Source organism: Ahaetulla prasina, chromosome 2 (genome assembly GCF_028640845.1).
Source record: "Ahaetulla prasina isolate Xishuangbanna chromosome 2, ASM2864084v1, whole genome shotgun sequence".
In the NCBI taxonomy this organism is placed as follows: domain Eukaryota; kingdom Metazoa; phylum Chordata; class Lepidosauria; order Squamata; family Colubridae; genus Ahaetulla; species Ahaetulla prasina.
In genome coordinates, this window is record NC_080540.1 from 121,820,491 (window position 1) to 121,838,219 (window position 17,729).

Sequence of the window (17,729 nt, forward strand, 5' to 3'; positions counted from 1 at the left end):
CTGAACCAATGGAATCAACAGCTTTGTCATTCAATATTAAGGATCATAATACATACATAGAATCTTATCTATTCTTATTTGAGAATAAGCTACTGTAACATCTTTAGTAACCATGGATAGGATCTGTCAAATTCTTTAAATAAAAACCCCCAGCATGCTTGATAAATGGTTATAATTTCATACTCTTTTGATAGGGCTAGTATAGTTCTTGCATTAAATACTGCCAAGGTAGAAAGGATTTGATGTTGGCAAGTTCTGTTTTAATGGCAGGAGACTATATAAAAAAAAGGGTTTCATACTTTTTATTTATTTGTCAAGAGCGTATTAGGTAATTTATATAATTATAAGCATGAATTGAATACATAAAATAGATACAAGTAGAGTAGCCTTTCAGCCAGCTCTTGCATGAACAATGAGCTAAAATGTTTCTTTAAGGTTAGACACATAAGAAGACAGGATGTCTAGCACAACACACATTTTTTTTTCAAAGAAGAAGCTCAAGTAGGATATGTACATTACATCTTCTTTAAAGAAGAAATGAGCATTAATTATCACAAGGTATAAAGCAAGGCTTTTATCAAATGAAGGATCAGAGAAACATTCAGAGCAGCCTTCTTTCCAAACAAATGAGCTTCTTGCTGTTTATTTGCTTCTTGCTGTTTATTTATTTTAGTTAGAAAACACGATAAGGAAAACAAATACATTTATTCTTGTCATAGGTTCAAAAATGCAATTTGTCATAAACTATCCCTATCATTTGACAGAGTAAGACAGTTGCCAAGCAATGGGAAGATGTCTGAATATACGGTCAGCTATTTTCAACATGTTTTACTCACTGCCTATATTGAGCCATTTTCTGGGTATGTAGAATACATTGAACCATAAACAAACCCGAAGACCTGGGTTTGAAAAGTTGCAATAAGCTTAAAAAAACAAAGGGTAACCAAATCTTTGCATAAAGGCAATTTAAAGATCTTTAATTGACCAAGAAAGCATGTTTTCTGAACATGGTCCTACTTACTCTTCTTTTTACACCAGCCTATTATTCAAATTTGTATTGGATTGTGGAAGTATGATTTAAAATAAAATTTTATCTTCAACATTTGTGCATCCACCCATCTTCTGGATCAGTGTTTCTCAACCTTGGCAACTTTAAGCTGTGTGGACTTCAATTCCTAAAGTGGCCAAAAGTTGAGAAACACTATTATGGGCAGTTTTTGTATATGAAAAAACTAGTATCATCCTGACCTTACTTCAGGCTGGCCTTTTTTGAGCCAATCCTGAAAAAAAAAAACCTTCATAATAAAATTTATTAAGATATTTTACCGAGCCCATTTTGTAGCCATAATGTCTTTAAATAGGTAAAAATTTTATTCTTCCCTGCATGAAAAGCTACATGGTTGATATAGTTATTTTTTATTTCATTCATTTTAAACATTTGTGTGTCCACTCATCTTAAAAAACAACTCTGGGCAGCTTACAACAACAATATTTATCTCCTGTCAGCCTCAGTCTTTTTTCTAAAAAAATATACATCAGTATCAATACAGTGAGGGATCTGGGTATCATTTCTTTAAATGCAAGTAGTAGCGATAATATTAATATTATTTGTTATTTAAGTCATACTTATATAATTGTAACTGTTGGGGGCGAGTTAGTGGCCCCAAAGGAGGTGGTTCGCAACTTGGGCGTCCTCCTGGATGGCCGGCTGTCCTTTGAGGAACATCTGGCAGCCGTCACCAGGAGGGCTTTTTACCAAGTTCGCTTGGTTCACCAGTTGCGTCCCTTCCTTGACCGGGATGCCTTATGCACGGTCACTCACGCTCTGGTTACGTCTCGGCTGGATTATTGCAATGCTCTCTACATGGGGCTGCCCTTGAGGTGCACCCGGAGGCTGCAGTTAGTCCAGAATGCAGCTGCGCGAGTGGTAATGGGAGCCGCTCGAGGCTCCCACGTAACACCTCTGCTCCGTAGTTTGCACTGGCTTCCTGTGGTCTTTCGGGTGCGCTTCAAGATCCTGGTTACCACCTTTAAAGCGCTCCATGGCTTAGGTACCCGGTACTTACGAGACCGCCTGCTGTTACCGTATGCCTCCCATCGACCAGACGCTCTCACAGAGGGCCTTCTCAGGGTGCCGTCCGCCAAACAATGTCGGCTGGCGGCTCCCAGGGGTAGGGCCTTCTCTGTGGGAGCACCGACGCTCTGGAACGAACTCCCCCCTGGCTTACGTCAAGTTCCTGATCTTCGGACCTTCCGTCGTGAGCTAAAAACATACTTATTTATTCAAGCAGGACTGGCATAAATAGTGATTTTAAATTGGGGTTTTAGAGATTTTAAACATTTGTAAATTTTTTAAATTTTTAAATTATCGGCCATTTATTAATAGTTTCTTTTAATTTCTTTTAATTGTATATACTCTGTATTTTAGTTCGGCTGTACACCGCCCTGAGTCCTTCGGGAGAAGGGCGGTATAAAAATCTAATAAAACTAAACTAAACTAAACTAAACTAATGTTATTATATGTATTTATGTTAAAATATAGGCCTTCATTATTTAATTGTTCAACATTTTAATCCTCTAATAACAATAGCAATATCATTAAAACATACATAGTGTCACTATATTTCAACATCTAAGCCTTATATCTAGCTATTACTATTACTTTTAATATATTATATAAAAATATGCATAATTTTTCGTGTCTGCCTCTCTTTTAGCTCCTAATAATGCCAATCTTGTGTTACAAAACATTTCCTCTATCCATCATCTCTTGCCCATTTTAATATTTCAATTCTTATTTGTTTTTTGACTTGCCTCCCAAATTCCTCCCTTGGGTCTTCTTCTCTATCTACATCTTTCCTGTTTAACGTAAGTATTTCTTCCATCTCTACTATCTTTCGAAGCCAAGCCTCCAGAGGCCCAACTCTCCATTTTCTTTTCATGTTTGTCCAAAATCATTTTTTGGTCTTTTAGCATGTACTTTCCCTGAATTGCTTCATTAATTTTTATTACTTTCTCCTTCTTATCTTCTTGTTTTGTTTGTTGATTTGTCCATTCTATTTTTTCCCCTGATCTTTCTATTATCTCCTCTATATTCTAGGTTTTTTCTAGTCATTATTCATTATCCATTGTGAAGCACTTTCCAGCTTCCCATTGATATTATTCATTAAATCCATTATCTCCCTGTGATTCCTTGTCATAGAATCATAAATGCTTTGGAACATTGCCACCAATTCTTTTTGCAATCCGCTTATTTTGGGAGAAAATAAAGGGTTGGTTAGAAAAAATGACCCAACAACACATTGACTCAAAACCGGAGCTGTTCCTATTGGGGATTCTACCAGAGAAAATCAGTAAAGAAAATATCTATTTGATTATACATGTAATTACAGCAGCAAGAATTGTTTTTGAGCAAAATTGGAAAGCAGAGAAAATACCCCTGGAAGGAGAAATCATTAGAAAAATGTTAGACTGTGCAGAAATGAACAGATTAACTTTGATGATTAAAGAAAGAGAGGATTCAGAATATTTTAAGATATGGGATAGGTTTTACCATTAGTTAGAAGAAAGGTACAGATAAGCAATGGATATGTAAGAAAATGATAATAATGTATTTGTGGAAAAATGGTAATAGTTTAAATTGAAGTGAGGAAAGAAGAAACAACAAAAGATGGAGCCAGGAAGAAGACACCAAGATGTCACACGGAAGGAATTACTGATGTTTTAAATGTATGTTTGTCTATAAAATAAAAAAACTTTAAAAAAAGAGAAAAAACCCAAAATCATGGCATTTGGCAAAAGACCCAAGAACCAATCCTGGAGCATAGATGGACAGAAGACTGAGGTCTCCTGTTTCACATATCTGGGAATAGATTAACATTCTGCCAACAATAGGAAACCCCATGGGGTCTACATTGCTAAAAACACACAGAGAAGCTCATCTGCCATCCTTAGATTCCTCAAAAAAGGAATTATTGAGTCTGTCATTTGCACCTCTATAACTGTCTGGTTTGGTTCTGCAACCCAACAAGAAAGACACAGACTTCAGAGGATAATTAGAACTGCAGAAAAAATAATTGCTACCAACCTGCCTTCCATTGAGGACCTGTATACTGCACTAATCAAGAAGAGGGCCATGAAAATATTTACAGATCCCTCACATCCTGGACATAAACTGTTTCAACTCCTACCATCAAAACGACGCTATAGAGCACTGCACATCAGAACAGCTAGACACAAGAACAGTTTTTTCCCAAAGGCCATCACTCTGCTAAACAAATAATTCCCTCAACACTGTCAAATTATTTACTAAATCTATACTACTATTAATCTTCTCATCGTTTCCATCACCAATCTCTTTCCACTTATGACTGTATGACTGTAACTTTTTGTTGCTATCATTAAGGATTAAATTGTACCCTATGACCATCATTTGTGTTGTAAATTTTGTACCTTGTTGAAGGTATTTTTTCTTTTATGTACACTGAGAGCATATGCACCAAGACAAATTCCTTGTGTGTCCAATCACACTTGGCCAATAAATTCTATTCTATTCTATTCTATTCTATTCTATTCTATTCTATTCTATTCTATTCTATTCTATTCTATTCTATTCTATTCTATGTATCTCTAATGCTCCCCTGAGACTAGAGACAAGCCTCATGGAAGTAGGGGCTAGACGTGACCAAACTCTACTACTGGCTCAGACTAGCCTCCTTCCAGTCTTTGCCCCACCAATTGTGAGGGGTGATTTTTAGTCCATATGAAGAAAAAGATAATGACAACTAAATTTTCATCCTTCGGCTTCTACCCAGGTCTTCTATTTATCATGGGATACAATCAAGTCAAAGCACTCATTAAACAGCATGTAACATACAAAGAATGCCAATTAGACCCCAACCCTTATTGCCACTGAGCACAACAGACACTCTGGCTCCCCAAAAGCATACTTAACTAGCTTTGAAATTCCTAACCAACCTGAAGTCATGCCCTCTCCTCAGCTGTCCTTGAAGGCCAACACAGGAAGAGGGTGGAGAGACAATGCCCCTGTGACTTTGGACAAGCAGAAACAACAGAACGTGTACTTCTCTAGTATCTGTAGTATAGAGACATTTATAGTAGTCTCATCACACCATTATTGCATAAATATTCAGGGTGCACAGGACAATTTTACACTTCCCTGCTGTTTTCAGACATCAGCCCTGCTATAACATACAATGTTACCAGGTTGTGCACAGCAGTGCTTAAAATCCATCAAAAACAACTTGGGCCATAAACCTGTTTTAATGAGCACGTAGCTTGTTATTTTAGAGTGATTTGTATTATTATGGATTTAGTTTGCCACGCGTCTTTACACCCATCCATTGTTCCTATCCTTGCTTTTAGATTCTTTTTAAAATTCCTTTTAGATTGTTGTTTTTATATTTCTTACTTTTGGTATGTCATTTTTTATTCTGATTTATCTTTTATGCTTTTCAATTCTTTATACCCCATCCTCCTTTTGCTGGTCTTTGGCTATAATAACGGTTTGATTTGATTGATATATTCTGTCAACAATATATTTTTTAAAAATAATAGGTCCCTTTTTTCTCTGTCCTTTAGAAATCCCTCCTCCACAGGCTGATCTTTCTGGCTAAGATCTCGCCAGACCTGGCCGATAAAAGGTATTTGGCCGGTAAGTAAAAATTCTTCCTACTGTTTTCTTCAAGAACATTTTGAAATCATTGTCAGAAAGTTTTAGAATGGAATGGGTTGGTTTAATAAATACATCCTGAGCTTCTGAAAGCCAACAGCTGACTTGAAAGGTCCTTCAAATACACAAAACTCATGTAAACTGTTTGGATGAGTGTAGGGCAGAGGAAGTATCCAACAAATAGCCCCAGGAGTCATTTTTTCCCTATAGAATATTGATGCCTAGCTCAGACCTGGTTTTGTTTAGTTATATCTCACCTTTAGGGATGCGGTGGCTCAGTGGCTAAAATGCTGAGCTTGTCGATAGAAAAGTCAGCAGTTCAGTGGTTCAAATCCCTAGTGCTGCATAACGGGGTGAGCTCCTGTTACTTGTCCCAGCTTCTGCCAACCTAGCAGTTCGAAAGTACATAGTGACCACCTTTGATGGGAGGGTAACAGTGTTCTGTGCGCCTTTGGTGTTTAGTCATGCTGGCCACATGACCACGGAGACATCTTCAGAAAGCATTGGCTCTTTGGCTTTGAAACAGAGATCAGCACTACCCCCTAGAGTCGGGAATGACTAGCACATATGTGCGAGGGGAACTTTATCTCACCTTTAATATTTTTATAAATAAGTCAGTATACCTAAGTATACCTAATTCTCCTCCCGCCTTCTATTTTCTCCACAACAACCCTGTGAAATAGGTTGGGCTGAGGGAGAGTGACTAGTCCAAGATCACCTTGCTGGATTTCATGGCTAAGGTGGGACTAGAACTCACACTCTCCTAGTTTTTAGCTTGGAGCCTCAACCACCAGGCCAAAATGGAGCCTAAATTAACCAGCTGATGATCAGATATCATCTGTCTTTAAAAATGCAGCCAGTTCTGAGATGTTTCTTAGATTATTATTTTTTTGCTGCTCTGCTCGTGTTTTTTCACCTTCCTCTCCCTTGCTGTTTTTAAAAGTAAACACTGAGTTTTGTGTGGATAAAGGCAGTGGTGGGATTCAGCCAGTTCGCACCACTTCGGGAGAACCGGTTGTTAACTTTCTGAAAAGTTTGGCAAACTGGTTGTTGGAAGAAATCATTAGGGCAGAAAACCGGTTGTTAAATTACTTGAATCCCATCACTGGATAAAGGGGACAGAAGCCTATGATGTTATAGCATCGCCAGGCAAACCTATTATTTTGTGAAAGAATTTGTGCTTGCCTCATTTCTCCTTAGAGTACTGGGAGCAACTGTTTCTGAATTTGCAACGCCAGTATTGTCAGGGAGTAGGGGTCACTGGCCTCTTGCTTCTCTACCCTACCTACATTATACACATACTAGAGGTAAGCTCACATGTGTGTGTGTCTATCTGCGTGTGTGTCTATCTCTGTGTATGCGTAAAATAAGCAAAAATGCGGTGTTTCTAACATGAGGATTTTGTGGGAATGCCATTCACATTCATGAACAGTTTGAGCATCCATTTATAGCTTTTTCAATGCCTCCTTTTATCTCCACGTTATTCAAGAAGCCCAAAGTGGCAAGATGGTGCCATTGAGCCTTTTTGCAATGAGAACATCTAAGCTGGAATAATGAATGGGAAACGTTTCAAGTGAAACTAGCAACTGCCTCCATTTTTCCTCTGCAGATAAATGCTACATAGACTGTGAGAGTAACTTTGAAGAATAGAAAGAAGACAAAGACAATGGTCACATAAGAGATATCTGAGTCCAAAGCAAGAATATAATATGAGAAAGAGTCTCAGACTTGACCCTATTTAGCTTTTTTGAAAATAAAGACAGGAATAGGAGAAGTATATATAGATTCTGTCACTGGAATCTTATAATAAAAGTAGTTTTAGCAACCATAACTTTGACCCTTTGGTTAAATGTCTGTGCAGATTCTCAATCATCCAAGTCATGGTTGTCCCAAAGATGCTTTTTCCAAAAGGCAATTGGACTTTCTTGGGCTTTTTTTCTTTGATAATGTTTTGTTTCTCATCCAAGAATTTTCTTGGGTGAGAAGCAAAATGTTTTCAAAGAAAAAAAGAAAAAGAAAGTCAGTTGCCTTTGGAAAAGGTGCCTTTGGGACCCCTTGATTAGGACTACCTTGAAGACTCTGTCAGTCCTAGACCAGTTATTCCTAAGGAACTTAAACTGATGGGAGAAAACTGACTTACAACTAGCTTTTTCAGGATCTGCACAAATGGGTGGAACTACACATGCACTTGTTCATTACCCACATAGGTTCATGTTTATAGCACAGAGATTGAATAGACCAGAGGTGGTCAACATTTTTATACCTACCACCCACTTTTGTATCTCTGTTAGTAGTAAAATTTTCTAACTGCCCTCCGGTTCCACAATAATGCGCTGTGTATCATCGTCCGTGCATGCCTCTTGCGCATCGTGGATTGGGTTTGGGGAGGGCGCCGGCTACCAGCTCTGCTTGTCTGTTACAGCTGGATGGTGTGGGGGGAGATGCGCGAGCTATTCTGGGATGAGGCTTTTTTGTTTGCGGTCACACTATAGCGCCATTTAGTTTCACTTACGTAACATGAACTAAACTTATGCGCAGGCAATACAAATAGTATATTTTCAGAAATTTAAATTGTCACAGGGAATTTTATGAAAACCTAATGAAAATGTTTTTAAATAATGCTATGAAAAGTTTTTAAAAAGTCAATTAAATTAAAAAAAAGGAAAGTGCTTCAGTATTGGACAAAACCCCTACCGCCCACCATGAAAGCTGGAACACCCACTAGTGGGCGGTAGGGACCAGGTTGATTACCACTGGAATAGACTGTTTCTCAAAATTTCAGAACAAGAACCTCTACTCACAAAATCAGATATAATAATAGTGTCTGATGCCTGAAAGGATTGCTGAATACAAGTAGTCCTCAATTTACGACCACAATTGAGCCCAAATTGCTGTTGCTAGGTGAGACGGTTGTTAAGTGAAATTTGTTTCATTTTACAAGCTTTCCTGCCATAGTTGTTAAGTGAATCACTTAAATTTTTAAGTTAGTGACATGGTTGTTAAGTGAATCTGGTTTCACCATTGACTTTGCTTGTCAGAAAGTGGAAAAAGATGACTCGCTCCACCCCCGCCCCCAGGATACTGCAACCGTCAGAAATATGAGTCAGTTGCCAAGAGTCTGCATTTTGATCACATGACCATGGGGATGCTGCAATGGTCATAAGTGTGAAAAATAATCATATCTCACATTGCGGTGCTGTTGTAACTTTGAATAGTCATTAAATGAATGTAATTCGAGGACTACTCCAAATGGAAGTAAACCTGGAATTATCGCAACATGTAAAATATTTATCCTGCTCTTCTTATTTACATCTTTGGGGGTGAGCCATCTAAGTCACAGCCATTTTATCACACTACTTGGAGTCTAACCTCTTGTAGTTTATAGCCCGGAGAAATTGTTCCTGTTTAATTAAAACATGAAAACTTGTATGCTAGAACAAGTTGCTAGAAAACATTTGGTGAGGCAGAGGACAATTGACCTTCTTATTAAAAGCAAAAATAGGAAAAAACAAACAAACCAACAACCCCAGGGAAAGCTGTTGTTGCTTATCCCATTAAGTGCAGCTAGTGACAGTCTAGATGAGGAAAAGAAAAATATTCCCCTCCATCCATCTGCTTGGGTGCCTGCTTAGAAAACCTAGAAAAGCAGCTTCCTTGTAAGATTAGATCTTCGACAGCCTACTCCCAAGAGAAGTCATCTGCTGAAAAGGGCCCTAGATCTCAGGACCTGGCGGTTAAGAGCAAAGCTGTCATGAGGCTGCATCATGACCAAGGAGTAATTTCAAGGAAGATTGCCTCTCTGGGACTACCTTAGGCAGGTCTTGGAGAATAACATCTTTGAGAAAATCAATTACTATGCATCACTTCATGGTACGTTTTAGAGTGGCGGCTATAACAGACTTTTACAGGTGTAGAGGGCTGGTTAAAATGATCTCACCCTCAAGACCCTGATTGATTTGTAGAATAATGGAGGCGATCCGTTTACACTACAACTTCCAAGCATTTCTTTCTTCACAATTAGTCCCTTGGTTTACTGTGGAAGCCGAGAGTAATGAAGCAGACAGGGCATCAGTGAAACAAAATGGAGAAATTGTCAGGATAGATCAGAGCGAGCCCAATTGAAGGCTCATTTGGAGACCTACTTCAGAGCATTGGTAATAGAAAAAAGTGCTTATTTCTCTGACATCAATGCATCCACACCGAACAGCCAACCTTCTTCTTATATACTGTAAGGCATCAAAATGTTAGAAAAAATGAGAATCTGGAACAATGGGTGGCTCATCATAAACCATTCTCTGCAGAGAAACTTGGCTAGATTGTTTGATTTATAATTCAGTATTTATATAATTATATTACATGACTTCGCAACTAACAACATCATAATTCAGTATTGCACAAATCATAGGGATGTAACTTCATTAATTGTCTACTATTTTGAGTTGTTTTCAGTTGATGGACAGCATGTGTGGAGAGCTGAGGATTATTACCTGCTTACTTGCACCTTGTGTTTTCTAAATTGCAAATGAAAATTTCTAAACTGCAAATGGAAAGTGATCAATAGTTCTTATGCGGGGGGATACCGTCATACCTCTCTCCAGTCTATAGAAGGTAGTGATAAATCCAATCAATAGAAGGTAGTGATAAATACTTGATTGACCCAGGAAATATAAATGTATATATTAGTCTCATTCGATTTCTGGAAAGGTTGTTTTTGTTAGTTGTGAAGTCATGTCTCACCCCTTAGTGACCCCATGGACAATGTTCCTCCAGGCCTTCCTGTCCTCTACCATCCTCTGTGGAGTCCATTTAAGCTCATGCCTACTGCTTCAGTGACTCCATTCAGCCACCTCATTCCCTGTCATCCTCTTCTTTTGCCCTCAATCATTCCCAACATTAGGCTCTTCTCCAGTGAGACCTTCTTTCTTATTAGGTGGCCAAAGTATTTCAGTTTCATCTGCATGATCTGGCCTTCTAAAGAGCAGTCAGGGTTGATCTCCTTTAGGACTGACCAGTTTGATCAGCTTGCAATCCAAGGGACTCACAGGAGTCTTCTCCAGCACCAGAGTTCCATGGCCTCAAGGTCGATGACTGTAATCCCAGGTGGTTGTAATCCCCTGAATTGATACTTTTTAACTGGACTGAATTGCTTTCACCTAGGAGGAGAGGGGACTACAAAACTACTTAACTATCTACTCCACGGGTTTCAAACTCGCGGCGTCACGTTGCCGTCACGTAACAACATTTTACGACCTTTTTTTCCTTTGCGGAGCTGGGGTGGGTGTGGCCTGCATGTGACACATCTGGCCTGTGGGCCACCAGTTTGACACCCCTGATAATTCTACTCTATCTTAATAGAGACCTATCCCAGAACCGAGATGTAGCAATGCTAACTCTTCTGGCGCTCTTGACAACTTTTAATTCTTTCTTTTTATTTTATTTTGTCACAACAGTATATATAAGCATAAGCATGAAACAACTATACAACATATAAGCGTATATATAATGAAAGGAAACAATAGGACAGGAACGGTAGGCATTTTTGTGCACTTATGCACGCCCCTTATAACCTCTGTCCAGAATTCCAGCAAGGTGGGATTTAGCCTTCAGGGTAGCAGTTTGCAGTTTTCTAGTTCTTCCTGGTGGACTGAGGTGGTGCTGAGGTGTGTATGTGTGTCTAAATAATACTTAAACTGTTGATCTATAGCTGCCCTACATAGTTCTTGTTTCCCATGCTGATCAACATGAATTTGTCTGAAGGCACGGGGGGAACGATTCAGAGATTTGAAGTGGGGTGTCATGAGCAAGTTATTCTTTATTTACTTAGAAGAATGCAATCAGTGCATTAATCTTGAAGGTTGCTTAAGTTCACTAATGGCCTGGATGAAGGGAAACAAGCTGAAATTAAACCCAGGCAAATACGCAATTGGATGTAGAGAATAAGGTTCAGCCTCTTTAATAAAACCCCACCCTTTCCCTGAAATAGCAAATCTGCTGCCTGGGTGTATTCCTTGATTCTCGCTTAACACTGAATTCACTGGACTCCACTATTGGATGCTTTTTCCACAATCTTGGTTGAAATGCTAGCTTTGATTACCCTGAAGCCACTATCTAAGTTTCTGCAAGTTGCAACTGATGTAAAATGCAATAGCTCCCCTAATATAATGTGTGTAAGATACAGGGATCAGATGAACTGTATGTGCCAGAGTGCATCACTAAATGTCTATGGAGATTCTTAGTCATCCAGGTCACGGTTGTCCCAAAGGTGCTTCTTTTCAAGAGGCATCTGGATTTTCTGGTTTTTCTTTGAAGATGTTTCGCTTCTCTTCCAAGAAGCTTCTTCAACTCTGTATATGTCAGAGTTACAAGTCAGGTATTTTTTTTTTACGCTTAAACCCTAAAGAGCTGCTTTTCCTATTAGGAACTCAGTTGGTCTTTAAATCTGAAGAAGAGGTTCGTCTTTCTGGCGTGCAGAAGGTAATCCCTCAGGTTGCTGAAGTGCTATGGAATGCATTAGCCTGGCAGCTGCATTTAGCCCTAAAATAAGAGAAGATTGCTAATGATTCAGAAGTCAAAAGGGCAATTCCCACCCACCCCTATGACTATGCCTATTTTTGAAGTAAAGGATGCACACTTTTAAACAGGCAGAGAATAATAATAAGAAAAACAACCTTCTTCTTGGCATTTACAGATTTTTGAAATGTGAAAGGGAAGATAACATAGTAGCTTACATTCCTTTCTTTGTGATGGAGATAGTTCATTTAACTGGCAAAGGCTGGAAAGAGATTTGTTCCCATGCAAGATTGAAATTTTTCAAAAATGGGCTACTTTGCTTTGACACGGATTCCAAACGGACCCTATTGCTCTTCCTAAATATCAGATTGTGTTACAAGAGCCTGCTGGGTTCTGTTTTTGGAGTTCTGAATGTTTGTCTCTAGTTCTCATGTTCTTTTTTATCTCTCCATATTCTGGAAGTGAGAAATGCTGCTATTTGATCACCTGGTATGTATCTTCTGTAATTTAAAGAAGAGTTCTGAAGGCGATTGGTTGAACTTTCTGATCCCTGGTGATGACTGGGCTTTGAAGTCTCCAGATATTCTCATGAGAGTCTAATTTTCTTTTGAATGAATTGGGCTAAAGCCTTTTATTTGTACAGTTGTTTTTTTGTTTTTTGAAGCTTTTCTCCCTGATGAGCATCCCAGCTTACAATTAACATGTATCTCACTCTTCTACCTTATTTTCAAACGTTTGAGAAGTCACATTACTAGATGGATTATAAACTAGGCCTTTTAAAAATGCATTTTAGTAGCAAACAACTTGCTCCCCAAATAATCTCTTTCTTAGTAAACTAAGTGATGTTTTTTAAACGTTGCCTGCTTTCATGATCAACTTAATCACAAGAGGCAAATAAAAGGGCAAATTACATCGGTGATCTCATGAATACTTGCAATGAAGAGAGTGTCTTGGGCACAATGCTTGTATTCCAAAGGTAGTCCTCCAATTACAACCATTTGTTCAGGGACCATTCAAAGTTATTGCTGAATGAGTAGGACTTATGACTGGGCCTCAGAATTCCAGATGTCACAGCAGCCCCATTGTCGTGCAATTGAAAGAGGATGCTTGCTGCCCATCTCATAATTATGATGTTGCAATGAACTGTGGTCACATGATTGTGATTTCTGACAGAACCAGCTTCCCGTAAACAAAGTCAATGAAGAAACTGATCAGAGGTCACTCCATTCCTGCCACTTTTTCTCTGTAGCACCTGTGTGTCTATGACAATTCACCACAGCCAACTCATCATGGCCATCTTGCCACAGCCAACTTGCCGAAGCCAACTCGCTGCAGGACAAATATCAAACAAATGGTATAAAAATGTCATAAAAGAATCATTAAAGAAAGGATGAAAGGGGAGGGACAAAATGAAATGTGAATGACAAAAATTAAAATATTTTTTTTATTTATTTTAAATAATTACATTAACTGTTAAATTGTCCAGTGGTGCATTGTCCCATAATGAGTTGGTCATGGCGAGTTGTCCCGTAGTGAGTTGGTTGTGCTAGTTGGCCATGGCAAGTTGGCTGCAACTAGTTGGCCAGGACAAGTTGTCCCATTCCACACTCTCCTTGCCTGGGACTCCTGCCTCTTCCTGCTTAATGACCTGTGCCGTCCTGGAGTTATGATGGCAAGTCACAAGGATTGTGGGGATTGCTATCACTAAGCAATGCAGCCATGTGATGTGGTGTATTATGTCCCCATTACTTAATGGTGGAAATTCTGTCCCAATTGCCATTGTAACACTATCTGTATAGTAACTGGAAGCTAGTGAGAAAAGTCAGAGACAGTTTTAAAAACTGAGCTAAAAATTGTATGTTTACTAGTGTCTATCAATTCTGCAAAGAATTTATATTAGCTCTTGTTGACAACTGATAGGATTGAATGCTGAATGTTTTAACTAGATTTTTGACATACAGTGTTGTACACATGTAAATGACTATGAAACAATTGAATCCCCAGCTTTGAGGTACCATTAAGGGAACAACTGTCTGAATGGATTAGCTGCCTAAATACTGTACATACAAATGGTTTAGATGAAAATATACCCATTTGTCTAAAGTGTATTAGAAAACAGACACTCTATTTAGCAAATCTGCAGTCAGGTCATGTCTCGACTTTACTCTGTATGTAAGAAGCATTTTCTAATTTTGCAGGGTGGTTAGAGATCATTTTGTTGAGGATTCCATATTGATTACTTTTCCTAACCTAAAAGAAAGATGATGTGTTAGAAACAAATAGATGCCCTTATGACAAATGAATCTGAGGAAAAAAATGTCTCTGTAATAGATACTGAATACACACCCTCTCTATGAAAATAAGTTACATTATTTCTTCATGATTTTTTCTTGCTTTTCCCCCCCTTCTATTTCTGTTCCTGCTTAGAAAATGTTGGATTTTGCAAATTTTGCTGAATATCCTCTCTTCTAACCCCAAGAATGTTTGTGGGCAATCTAGTTCAATAATACATATAGCTAATGATATTTTATTTCATTTCTTATTTAAAAATTATTTGAACTGCATTTCCACATCATGTCTCTAGGCCTTCTTACAGCACTGGTTCAAACTTCAAAATCTGAACAGAAACTGATTTTACCACTGTGATTTCTTTACCATGGCAGACACAGTTTAGATCTTTTAACAAGTCATGTTTTTGGAAGATTTGTAATACTGCTGTTGGGCTACATGAGAACAGAAAGAATCTGGCATATGATAAAGAATGGCGCCACGTTGAAGATTCAGATTCGGATTCAGCGATTTCTGGGCTCTCTGAGGATGGCGGCGCCTGGGTCATTCGCCTAGCTGCTTACGCCCCCCGGCCTGCTTGGTCATCTCTCTGGCAGCCGCGGGAGAGGTCTCCGGACCTTTTTGGACCCACGGTTGTTGAGAACGGGGCCGGGAGGGCGAGTGGCGGACAGCGGCGGCCATGTTCCAGGCGCGGAGGTGGGGTGATGAGTCGGCTTTTTTTCCTGCCTGTTTTTCGGCCTGCTCTCCAACTGCGGTGTCTTGATCTTTCCCCTGCTGCGATTCGAGCTGTAGCGGAGGTGGAGCAATGCATTTTGACATCCCTGGTATGTTTCATCTGCCACAAAGTTTCGGCTTTTCCGGCCTTTCTCCTGCGGCTGTAATACGATCCCGGCGTCCTTCGAATCCTTCGGCCTCTCGGGGAGGTTTGGCCCCCTGGAAGAGCCTGGCCTCTTGGACAGAGAGGCTTGGAGAGATCTGGCCCCTGGAGTGTCTTGGACTTACTAGGGGGGCGATGGTGGTGGAGGAGATGGAGGTGACCTCCCGGACGGTATTTTCTGGCCACACCTGGATGTGGATATTGAAGGACTGCGGGAGGAAGGCGCGGAGGTGGGGTGATGAGTCGGCTTTTTTTCCTGCCTGTTTTTCGGCCTGCTCTCCAACTGCGGTGTCTTGATCTTTCCCCTGCTGCGATTCGAGCTGTAGCGGAGGTGGAGCAATGCATTTTGACATCCCTGGTATGTTTCATCTGCCACAAAGTTTCGGCTTTTCCGGCCTTTCTCCTGCGGCTGTAATACGATCCCGGCGTCCTTCGAATCCTTCGGCCTCTCGGGGAGGTTTGGCCCCCTGGAAGAGCCTGGCCTCTTGGACAGAGAGGCTTGGAGAGATCTGGCCCCTGGAGTGTCTTGGACTTACTAGGGGGGCGATGGTGGTGGAGGAGATGGAGGTGACCTCCCCGGACGGTATTTTCTGGCCACACCTGGATGTGGATATTGAAGGACTGCGGGGAGGAAGGCGACGGAGGTATTCCCCGACTTGTTCCCAGCTGGTTTTTCCCTCGATTATTGTAATGCCATCTACGCCTCCCCCTGGCCTTTTGGGACTCTTATGGCCATTACTGGTCCTTTTTGGACTATCTGGGAGCAAAGGGGAGACTCGCTTGGGGACAGCGGAGGACACTGACGGCGATTGAAGCACCCCCCACCCCCCCTGTTCCATGATTTTTGGACTTGGCCTTGGACAGATTAATAGCATCTATTCTGATTTAAGATCTGTACCGGCATGTCATCAATCGACCGGTATTATACTATTTAGACTGTCCATTGTGTTTCCATCTTATGTCCGTCCTTAATCTGGATAAGCATCTTATTTTAACATCTTTGCCAATCCGGAGATGGAGCCATTTTATCGCCGACTTCTATCTTCATGCGTTATGCGTTATTCTTCTTGTGAACTCTTGCGCCTGCGAGGTGCCCCTGCCTCGCAGGAATGGCCCTCCATATTACCGAGGGCTGGCCTCAATGACGGGTTTTGGGACCCACAGAGGTGGCATGCAGCTAGAAAGAACTTGTGGGGTTTTTTAGATAGGGAATTTTTAAGGGGTGGGAGGGATAGGGCAGGTATTGGGGGGAACCCGTCGGGGGAGGGGCCAGTTCCTGCGTGTGCTCATGGCAGTTCTTTAACAGGTTCGAAGGTAATGGGGGAGGATAGCATTCCTATTTGTGAGGGTGGTTCCATCGGCATGGTAAGTGGGAGAGGCAGATATGGCAGAAGTGGGAGGGTCATATCGACTTTTGGGGGCGCGTGCTCACTGTTTGAAAGCGATCATGCACCCCGACACCTCAGACTTCTCCTGTTCCCCGGGTGGTCAAGATCCTCAGAGCTTGGGCCTTCGGGTGATGTTGTGCAATGCACGGTCCGTGGTTAATAAAGCCCCTCTAATTTGTGATCTTATACAGGGAAGATCCGCGGATCTTATGGGCATTACGGAAACCTGGTTGGGTACGAAAGGGGGGGTGCCCCTTGTTGAAAGTGCCCACTGGGTTTCCGAGCATTCCATCAACCGAGGGCCCAAGGTGGGGGGGGTGGCGGTTGTTATAAAGGAGAGTCTAGAACCGAGGGAGACCACTGTTCCTCAGATTGCCGGTTGTGAATTCCTCTTTGTGAAGTGGGGCCATAGAGATCAGATGGGCTTGTTGGTCACGTACCTGGCTCCTTGCTGCGTGACAACAGCCCTGCCCGAGCTGTTGGAGGTGCTTGCCGGGGTGGTGGTTGAGACCCCTAGACTTATGGTCATGGGGGATTTTAACCTGCCATCTACCGGCATGTCATCAACGACGGCTCGGGAATTCATGGCCTCCATGAAGGCCCTGGACCTGACTCAAGTAGTTGATGGCCCTACCTACATTGGGGGAGGCACACTGGATTTGATTTTTATCTCTGGACAGTGGTTGAATGATCTGGATTTGGGAGATCTAGTTACCGAGCCGTTGTCATGGTCAGATCATTCTCTCCTTCGTCTGGACTTTCAGACCGCCACTCAACTCCGCAGGGAGACGGGACCAATACGTTGGTTCCATCCCAGGCGCCTGATGGACCGGAGAGGTTCCTGATGGAGCTTGGGCCGTTTCCTGAGGGTCTAGCCCACGGCACAGCTGAAGAACTAGTTGCGGCTTGGGAACTGGCCGCGGCTGGGGCTCTAGACCATGTCGTGCCTTTGCGGCCTCTGACCCGGCATAGG

The 17,729-nt window shown here is 41.1% G+C and overlaps 1 protein-coding gene across 1 annotated transcript in view; it reads left to right on the plus strand.

Annotated features, from left to right (window-relative positions):
- Nucleotides 1-17,729, plus strand: part of LOC131189998 (testis-expressed protein 47-like) — a 41,851-nt gene that overhangs the window by 10,489 nt on the left and 13,633 nt on the right. Inside the window, exons 2-3 of the mRNA XM_058166754.1 lie at nucleotides 5,602-5,674; nucleotides 6,893-6,999. Coding sequence (XP_058022737.1) covers nucleotides 5,602-5,674; nucleotides 6,893-6,999 — 180 coding nt within the window. The remainder of the gene's footprint in view (nucleotides 1-5,601; nucleotides 5,675-6,892; nucleotides 7,000-17,729) is intronic.